We start from the raw sequence: 10,092 nt of genomic DNA, 5'->3' as shown, positions 1-10,092 counted from the left end.
TTAAACCACCAAACGAGCTTTGGAACCAAGTTTAAATGGCCTTTTTATTGGAATTTTTCCGTTCCACCTTAAATGGTCCAGCAGTTGCATTGTGGCGCCTCAGGCGCCACAATGCAACTGCTGCACCATTTAAGGTGGAACGGAAAAATTCCAATAAAAAGCCGATTTCAGCCTAATAACTTCCAAAAATCGTCTCATTAGAAAAATATATGCATACTAAAGATTTATAACCCCAAAATACGTTTTTATGAGCGCCTTTATTGTTGTTATCTTCTAAGATCTCGCTGGTTGTAAACGTGGCGAGTCAGAGCGAGCAGACCGAGGAGAACTACCGGTTCCTGCAGGAGCTTCACAGAGAACTAGGTACTGCCCATTTCAACGTTCTGGCCTTCCCCTGCGGTCAGTACGGCCACACCGAGCCCGGCTCCAGCAGGGACGTGGAAGCCCTCGCCAAGTCCCACTATGGAGTGACCTTTCCCATCTTCAGCAAGATCAAGATCATGGGCTCAGAAGCAGAACCTGCGTTCAAGTTCATCACAGGTAGGACCAGAACCTGGATCCGGCTCCATCAGGCAGTGAGTTCATATCCAGTTCATGTAGGGACTTTCTGCGAGGAGCTTTTAGAGGCAGACGTCTGGTTCCCATCACCACCACTGCGAGAGGTTCTGAGCGTTACGCAGACCCAAACCACTGGGAATGACGTCTTAACTGGTTGATTATGCAGGGAATTTTTGGAAGTTGGGTGGAATTCCAGTTTGAATGTGAGACTTCACATGTAAGGCTTTTTTAAAAAATAAAAAGCAGAAAAACGGTGAAATTTTATACACATATGATGCGGAATATGAGCCAACATGACAAATAAGCCCTTTATTACACCGTTTTTATGTCGCTTGGACTCTTTATGGAAAAGTAATGCATAAGAATGATAGTTTTTAAAAATAAAATGCTGAATTGGTCAGAATTACAGAATAAAATGCAGTTTAAAATGTAATTAAGGCCTGACTACTGCTGTCCACCCACCCTGCTGAGGTGGGCGATATGGCAAAAATATCATATTGCGATACTACTGGAAACTTTCCCGATGCACGATACGGGATAAAATGTCCCGATGTGCTTTTTTTTGAGCGTATTGTGGAGATCATCAGTGCTCAAAAACACTGACCAGCCGTGTGATCGATCATGAAGAAAGCTGAAGGTTTGTTTAATTGGATTTAGTGCTGCTCAGTTTATGAAATGTTAGGAGTATTGCTCATAACTGTAAGCATATTTTCTCATAGTATTTTTTAATGTGGCGCTACTTTGGCTGTCCCAGCTTAAAACATTAATGTGGTGACCTATAGACCATGAAAACATCTCAGAACATTGTGGTGTTGGTTTTTTGCTGTATCGGTCAGCTCCAGTGTTACCAAATCTCATTAATAATACACAATAATATTAGCTTAATGTTATTATGATGTCATACCATGCTAATACTAATAATATTCATATTAATATCGGCCTTGTAGTTCAGTGAAAAGAATCTTCTGGATAAACTTGGAATTCAGATGTTTTTTGGTGAATCAGGATCTGAAGCTGTTTGTTTGGTGTTGATGCTTTTACTCATGGGTTAAGTGTTTAGTTTGAAATCCATCAGAATGATCTCGCCCTGTCTGAGCTCACTGTCGTGTTATCGGAGCGGATTTATGCTTTTTCGTAAATTCTTACGCTGTAGTTTGATGGATTTGGTTCACTCTTCCAGTCGATGGTAAAACAGCAGCTTGCCAGGTAAATAAATAACGACTCTTTATAGGTGGTGTCCACTCGGAGGTGGTAAAGCATGGAACGTTGGGACGCTGTGCGGCCACTTTTACCTGCTTTTACCTACCTAACGTAGCCTCACTGTCCATTTTATCAGCTCCACTCACAATATAGTATCATGTGGCGTGGGGGTCCCGTGAGGGTCCTGACCATTAAGGAACAGGGTGAAAGGGGGCTGACGAGTTACGCAGAGAAACCGCTGGACTGCATTGTGCTTTGTTCCGGCAGTGTAGTAAGATCTGAAAAGTCTTCCTGTCCATATTGTAACAGATCATCTGAACCCACCGCTCTGCTTGTCTTTGTTTATTTCATTTAATTTTTGGACCGAAAAAAGTCCTCAGTAATTATGATTAAGTCTCCTGAAAACGTTCCTTGTGTTTTCCTGTAAGACGGTAAAGTGCGATATAAACACTGTTGAAGTTTAAAAATGTGATGAACCTTAACTTCGTTCCACCTTGTCGACACTCAGATTCGGTGCAGGGGATACCAAAGTGGAACTTCTGGAAGTTTCTGGTGAACGCCGAGGGCCAGGTGGTGCGGTTCTGGCGGCCGGAGGAACCCATGGAGGAGATCAGGCAGGAGGTCACGGCGCTCATTCGGGAGATCATCCTGAAGAAGAGGCACGAACTCTGAGGGTCTGAGACCCAGCAGTGAAGAAAGGAAAGGTTCCTGAGAGAAAAAGCCTTCACCGTGTTGCCTTACGAACTTCTCTGAACACTAAATGTGGTCTGTCCGTCCATCCGTCTGTCTGTTTGTCTGCCTGTTGTTTTTAGATGAGCCCAGACTTTTGTGTTTGCCTGCTTTCTGTGTGCCACATTGGAATCTTCTACAGGTGTGAATTAGAGCCCATGTTCTTCATTTTTCAGCATCAGGGGGAAAAAGTGGACGACACGCACTGTTTAAAATGAGGTCGGCTCAGCTCAGAATGATCTACTCACTGATTACATGGCTTTTCTTCATCAGAGTTCACACAACTCAAACTTCTTAGTGGAGTCATAAGTTCTCTTCATTTTGTAGTTCTCCATTTCAGTTTGGGGAAATAAAATGAACTTGTTTTTTGTACTCAGCTTCCTTCTAGCCAGGACTCCATCACACAACACTGCTGGACATTTTTCCTCTTGCGTACACATTTACAGGTGGCTATGGCATCACTGGGGCTCAAACTCACATCCTTCTATTGAAGCAACGGCTTGGTCCACTGCAGCACTTGGGAACAAATGAAGCAACTCAGATCTACAAATCTTTAATACACTGGAGAAAATGTTTGTTGTTTTAATTTTGAAGAGAGTTTTACATTTACGGCATTTGGCTGACGCTCTTATTCAGAGCGACTTAGTTTGATCTATTTACACAGGAAGGTGAAGGTGGTGTTAGGAGTCATGCCCAAGGACTCTTATTGGTATAGTGTAGGGAGCTGACCCAGGTGGGGCACTGAACCCCAGTCTACAGTGTAGAAGGCAGAGGTGTTACCCACTACAGTATCGGTGTAGTTTCATGTGGTGCAACTGTCTAATAATTCATCCCAACATCAGGAGGTTGTGGGTTTGAATCCCAGCCGTGCCACAGTTGTCCATACACGGAAACCCAAGAGGAAAAGCTGTCAGATGAGACTGTGATAGGAGCGCCAGGCTGATGAGGCGCTGTGGACTGTAGCGGGTCTGGCTCACGCAGCTCTGCCCGCAGTCCTTTTGGACGCAGAGATCGTTGCTGGTTTCTCATCGGCTCTGCCGATGGTAGGTGCTGGTGCTGCTTGAAGCAGTCATTTAGTTTGTCTGATTACACAACATACAGTAAACAAAAAAATCTGCAAGAAAAGCAACGTCTTGCTGTTCCCGAAGTGGCCGCCGCACCGCCGGAGCACTCGGGTTTGTTTGTCTGACTGAGTTTCAGACCCAGAAACAGTAGTTGGGGGATTTTTTTGACTCAGCGAAGACGTTTGAGTTGTGTGAACTCTGGTGTCCAAGTTGAGTCGACTAGAGGAAAGCCATGTAATCAGGTTCTAGATCATTTTAGGTTGCCGACCTCATTTTTAACTGTATCTAACAGAGTGACAGGAGCCTTAACAGCTAAATATCAGATTAGATGTTTCAGTTTTTGGTCTGTCACTCTTTTACCTTTTTACAGCTTCCATCTTTATTTTTTATTTTATTTATTTATTTTTTGCCATTTTTCCCCCAATTTTCTCCCCAGTTTGGTCCTGCCATAATTCCATGAACTAGTTAGGACTCCCTGAAGCGGTACTACCAGTGCTAGGAGGCTGAGCGCAAACCCTAAGCACTAAGCGACAGTCCTGTTACGTCACTGAACAGATGCCTGCGCTGGCTAGCTTGCTCTGAGTAATCAGCTACACGTCCTTTCAGACCCACAGCGCTGAGTGGTCTTCTCACAGTGGAAGGATGGACAAACACCTGTGGATGTTTTCAGATCTGAAGCAGCTTGATCTTCTCCTCTCTCTCAGAGATCAAAGCTTTCAGTGCTGTTTATCTGATGAGGGGCAGTTTTGGGGTCGACCGGCTCTTCCAGGTGGTTGTTAGGAGCCACGTTTTCATCCACACCCATCTATGGTTTACATTTTTTGTGAAGAGCATAAGAAGTGTATCTGTATCAAAATTCAGGTATCGGCTATGATCTTGGTGTTGAAAGGATTTGACTAATGTCCAACAGTCATATTGACTTATTTTATTTTAGGCGGTCAGCTGATAATGTGTTTTTCTGTAGTTGTGGTGGCTGAAGTCTCAGGACGCACTGGCCTGTTCCTCCACAACCACTGAGGTATTTTGATCACGAGGGTAAAATCCACTCTGCTGGAAGTAAATGACACTTCTTCATTGTTTAATCCATGCGTGTCTCATTTTCGTGAGTTTTACTTTCAAGTTTAACTTTAGCACAAGCACAGTTACAAAACGTACTGAATTCTCACAGACTGACAGCAGTTTGTTCATTTCCATTGAAAATAATAAACCAAATGTAGAAGAGAGCCACATTCTTGCGCTCAACTTATTTGAGAAGGAATGGTGTGTTAATGTAATGTAACCTGAGACTAAATCAGTCCACCAAAACATTTTGCAGGCCACTGCTGTCGGAAGAAAACCTCATATCTCCGTTTTTGTCACTGTTCAGTTTTTGACGTAATTTGAAGATACCAGTGGCTCTTTACAGTGTGTGTGAATTTCATGAAGAATGGACCAAAAGAAACAGCACAAAACGACTTGGAGAAAAATCTGGTTCTGTTGACTTCCATTGGAAGTAGAGTAGGTTGTCTTTCTCCTGTAATGTCTTGGAGATATGAGGTTTTCTTTCAACAGCAGCGATGTTCTTAAAACAACATAGATTTTCTCATTTGAACTAAAATCCAACTGCATCAGAACAGCTGAACGTTGACGTTAATTACATCACACAGCAGTTTAGCCCCGCCCATTCCCGTTGAAGTGATGTGGAGTGTTGTTCCTGCAGACCGTCTGTACAGACTTGTTGGAGGGGAAATTGTGGGAAAAGGATTAAACGTTGTCCTGTTCCTGGCTCTCAGGAAGCAAATGTGTCGTTGAAGCTTCCACACATCTGGCGAGAACAGCCGAAGTCTTTTTCCCATGAATTTCAGTCTCGATGCATGTTTAAGGCTAGACAGAACTCTGACATGGACGGAGGAACCACAGGTAACCGAGGTGTTGATCAGGTCGCTAACGGAGTTGGGCTTGTTTCAGAGAGATGCTGTAACTATATAATTGTTTACGATTACGGATTTGGTCAGCATAAGAATATGAATATAAGCATTACAGTATGTGGTAGCTCACTTACTAACATGGCTGGAGAAGTAGTTAATGCTAACTTTTATTAACCCTTTTATTTTCAACAAGTGCTTTACATCTGCCCAGTCTGGGGCTTTTCACTGCCACATTCCAGACCTGACTCCTTTTTGAACAAGACATATTATATTGCAGCCAATCACAGCAGGAATAAAGCATAATAAATATAAAATACGAGAAGTGTTATGCTATGACATCGGCGAGGGCACGATAGGTCCACATTTGGCCTTTTTAACGGTGGAGGCTAACATGGCTAACAAATACAAAGTCAATAGTCACCTACATCTTTTTCGTAAATACATCCCAAAACCTCTCAATGTACATCCACGTCAAGGTTGTTCAAAGTTGTTTTAGTACAAAATATGACATACTGTAAAATACAGGGTGAATCAAAAAGATTCGTCTGATTTCTAAGCGTCGTGTTTTTACAGCCGTGAGGCGCCGAGGAACCAATCACAACCCAACTGTAAGAGGGGGTCATAGAGCTTCTGACCGGCTCCTTCAGTCTGAGAGGAGCTGAGACCCCTGAGCAGAGCGTTCTGCGTTCTCCACGTCAATAAGAGTGAATCCGTCAGAACTGAGCAGCGGGATTTTCATTAGCAGTGAAGCTCCAGCAGCTCAGAACGTTCGGCGCTGGTTCCACAGCACTGGATGATCTCCGAAATCCCACTGAAAGAGCCGTGAGAGCAGCGACGCCCGACACGCTCAGTCCAGTCTGGGATGAGTTTGACTGGTCAAGTCTGCACCACCTTAATAAAAACATAGATGTGGTCTGAGTAGTTTGAGGTTTGGGGATGTATTTAGAGAAAAGATTTGGGTGAATGTTGATGTTTAATGTTTGATAACCTGTTCTAGGTAATAGCAAACTATAACTTGTACAACTACAACCACTGTCCACTCTTTACATTCATCTCACAGTCCTGATCTTCAGATCTGCTGATTTCTCAGTGGTACTGAATACAGGGTAGATCTTCTCTCCATCTTTGAAGTCCATATGTTTGAATGTGTAAATGTGGGCTTTAGTCTCATTGTTATAAAAAATGACCCACTTCTCATTGACATCAATACAGACCCCCAAAATCCGGGGCACAGCGTCGGGGGACAGTGGCCTGCTGGGCTCCTCCAGAGCTGTAAAGATCTGTCTGAAGTGATAGAGACACCAGTAACCCAGACTGGGTGAGACGCTGAACCTCCCTTTCCTCTGAGAAAACTCCTTTGTAACTCCAACGGTGAACTCTTTGTTGACCTCCACCTCCCAGTAGTGCCGTCCAGAGCGGAAGCCTTTAGTGGCGAGGACGCACTCATACTTATCAAATCTCTTTGCGGAGTGATTGACGGTTTTCTTTTCTCCCAGTCGCACATGTTTCTGGCTCTTGGACAGAATGAGTGCACAGTAAGCTGTTTCAGGATCCAGCGTCAAATCAGCTGAGGAGAAAAAAGAATGTGAAGTGGATTAATCTGTTGTTTTTACTTCATTTTCATTTTTATCCAATTTGATGTTGCTACGTTTCTCCTTATGACAATGCCACCAAGCTTTGGGCTAGGGTTTGTTACCTCAGAGCATCACACTGAACAATAGAGGTAGAAGAGGAACAACACACTGAATGATAGATGGTGAAGAAGAGCATCACACCGAATGATACATGGTGAAGAAGAGCATCGCACTGAATGATAGATGGTGAAGAAGAGCATCACACCGAATGATACATGGTGAAGAAGAGCATCGCACTGAATGATAGATGGTGAAGAAGAGCATCGCACTGAATGATAGATTTTGAGGAAGAGCATCACACCAAATGATAGATGGTGAGGAAGACCATCACATCGAATGATAGATTTTGAGGAAGAGCATCACACCAAATGATAGATGGTGAGGAAGACCATCACAGCGAATGCTAGATGGTGAAGAAGAGCATCGCACTGAATGATAGATGGTGAAGGAGAGCATCGCACTGAATGATAGATGGTGAGGAAGACCATCACATCGAATGATAGATTTTGAGGAAGAGCATCACACCAAATGATAGATGGTGAGGAAGACCATCACATCGAATGATAGATTTTGAGGAAGAGCATCACACCAAATGATAGATGGTGAGGAAGACCATCACAGCAAATGCTAGATGGTGAAGAAGAGCATCACACTGAATGATAGATGGTGAGGAAGACCATCACACTGAATGATAGATGGTGAAGAAGAGCATTACAGTGAATGATAGATGGTGAGGAAGACCATCACACTGAATGATAGATGGTGAGGAAGCGCATCACACTGAATGATAGATGGTGAGGAAGAACATCACACTGAATGATACATGGTGAGGAAGAGCATCACACCGAATGATAGATGGTGAGGAAGAGCATTACAGTGAATGATAGATGCTGAGGAAGAGCATCACACTGAATGATAGATGGTGAGGAAGAGCATCACACTGAATGATAGATGGTGAGGAAGACCATCACACTGAATGATAGATGGCGAGGAAGACCATCACACCGAATGATAGATGGTGAGGAAGAGCATCACACTGAATGATAGATGATAAAAGTTTTATTAAACTGGACTATGATGCACTAGAGAACAATTAAATATCACTCTAAATTAGAATAACAGCTGATGAAGAGTTGAAAGCTTCCTTTAACGTGTCGCCCTGTTATCATAATCATCAGTCTGAGCTGATTTTATTGAGCTTATGTTGAGGAACCAGTTGAGGAACCAGCCCTGAATTAGATAGAACAGTCGCTCACCTGGTACAGGTGTCTTCCCTTTGCAGATGTAGTCAGGAAGCCTCAGGTCTTGTATGGTCCGTTTCAGTGTTTTGATCTCGTCCTTCATAGCTGCATTCTCTTTCCTCAGCTGAGCGTTCTCTTGAAGTATGTGGAGGTTTTTGGTGACCTCCACCAGTAGGTGTCTCTGCAGTGCCTCCACTGTGTAGTGATCTCTGACGTGAGTCTCGCAGAAGGAGGCAAGGCAGGTCATGCAGGACTTGAACGCTCTTAACTTCCTTCCTTCACACAGATCACAGGCCACGTCTCCAGCCTCGGCATAGTGAAGGTTCTCCCTGCTGATGTTCTGCGTTAGCTTGTGTGTCCAGTCAGTCTTCATACATACCCCGCTGTCTGCAACTGATCCAGATCTCAAACTAAAAGATGCAAAGTATGCACATCAGTGTGCAGTCGTGGCCAAACGTTTTGAGAATGGCACAAATTTTGGTTTTCACAAACTTTCGTCAGATGTTTATGTGGTATAATGAAGTACAGTTATAAGCGTTCCACACGTGTGTTAACTTTTTATTGACAAATACATCCAGTTTATGCGTAGAGTTAATATTTACAGTGTTGACCCTTCTTCTTTAAGACTTCTGCAGTTCGCCTTGGCTGGATATCAGCTTCTGGGCAAAATCTTGAATGATGGCAACCCATTCTTGCCTAGTCAGTGCTTGGAGTTGATCACAGTTTCTGGGTTTTTGTTTGTCCACCCTCTTTTTGAGGATCGACTGCAGGTTCTCAATGGGATTGAGATCTGGGGAGTTTCCTGGCCATGGACCCAAAATTTCAATGTTTTGTTCACCAAGCCACTTTTGCCTTGTGACATGGTGCTCCATCATGCTGGAAAAAGCATTATTCATCTCCAAATTGCTCCTGGATTGTTGGGAGAAGCTGCTCTTGGAGGATGTTTTGATACCATTCCTTATTCAGCTATGAGATCGGGTCACCACCGAAGGAGACAAAGGCTTTTGGAGGATGGCTTGGTGTCAAGAAGGGCAGCAAAGAAGCCACTTCTCTCCAAGAAAAATCATCAAGGATGTCACAAGGCAAAATTGGCTTGGTGAACAAAACATTGAACTTTTGGGTCCATGGCCTGGAAACTCCTCAGATCTCAGTCCCATTGAGAACCTGCGGTCAATCCTAAAAAAGAGGGTGGACAAACAAAAATGGGTTGCCATCATTCAAGATTTTGCCCACAAGCTGATATCCAGCACACCGAGGTGAATTGCAGAAGTCTTAAAGAAGAAGGGTCAACACTGTAAATATTAACTGTACGCATAAACTGGATGTATTTGTCAATAAAAAGTTAACACACGTGTGGAACGCTTATAACTGTACTTCATTATACCACATAAACATCTGACGAAAGGTTCTAAAAAAACTGAGGCGGCAAACTTTGTGAAAACCAAAATTTGTGCCATTCTCAAAACTTTTGGCCACGACTGTAGAATGAACAGCAGGTCCAGGTTTTTTGTTAAAGGTTAAATCATAACCACATTTGAGTGATGATCCGTATCAGTTCCTCCACAGTAGGAGGTGTGTGTTGAAATACCTTTTGTTGTCCTCAGTTTCTCTCCCAGTCACACTGGTGGGCGTCATCAGGGACACTCCACTCATGATGGAAGATGATACTGACCTGCGTGGCAGCAGGACAAAGCATCAATAAGCACAATTGAGCTGTACTGGGAGTTGGTTTTCTATCTAAAATATACACCAGACAGGC

At 43.5% G+C, this 10,092-nt stretch overlaps 2 protein-coding genes across 2 annotated transcripts in view; one reads left to right on the top strand and one right to left on the bottom strand.

The window, feature by feature from the left end:
• gpx8 (glutathione peroxidase 8 (putative)) overlaps positions 1-2,889 on the top strand; it is a 3,228-nt gene extending 339 nt beyond the window's left edge. Inside the window, exons 2-3 of the mRNA XM_017684023.2 lie at positions 279-540; positions 2,267-2,889. Of these exons, the coding sequence (XP_017539512.1) occupies positions 279-540; positions 2,267-2,430 (426 nt within the window). The 3' untranslated portion in view covers positions 2,431-2,889. The remainder of the gene's footprint in view (positions 1-278; positions 541-2,266) is intronic.
• A 3,399-nt stretch (positions 2,890-6,288) lies between these two features.
• On the bottom strand, positions 6,289-9,995 carry LOC108412125 (E3 ubiquitin-protein ligase TRIM39-like). The gene is made up of 3 exons (XM_017684027.2): positions 9,922-9,995; positions 8,349-8,743; positions 6,289-7,025 (listed from the first exon to the last, which is right to left on the bottom strand). The coding sequence occupies exons 1-3, from the start codon at positions 9,984-9,986 to the stop codon at positions 6,508-6,510; spliced, it is 978 nt and encodes a 325-aa protein (XP_017539516.2). The 5' UTR covers positions 9,987-9,995; the 3' UTR covers positions 6,289-6,507.
• Between the last annotated feature and the right edge of the window lie 97 nt (positions 9,996-10,092).

This window comes from Pygocentrus nattereri, chromosome 29, assembly GCF_015220715.1.
Source record: "Pygocentrus nattereri isolate fPygNat1 chromosome 29, fPygNat1.pri, whole genome shotgun sequence".
Taxonomy (NCBI): domain Eukaryota; kingdom Metazoa; phylum Chordata; class Actinopteri; order Characiformes; family Serrasalmidae; genus Pygocentrus; species Pygocentrus nattereri.
This window is presented reverse-complemented; position numbering and strand designations above follow the sequence as displayed.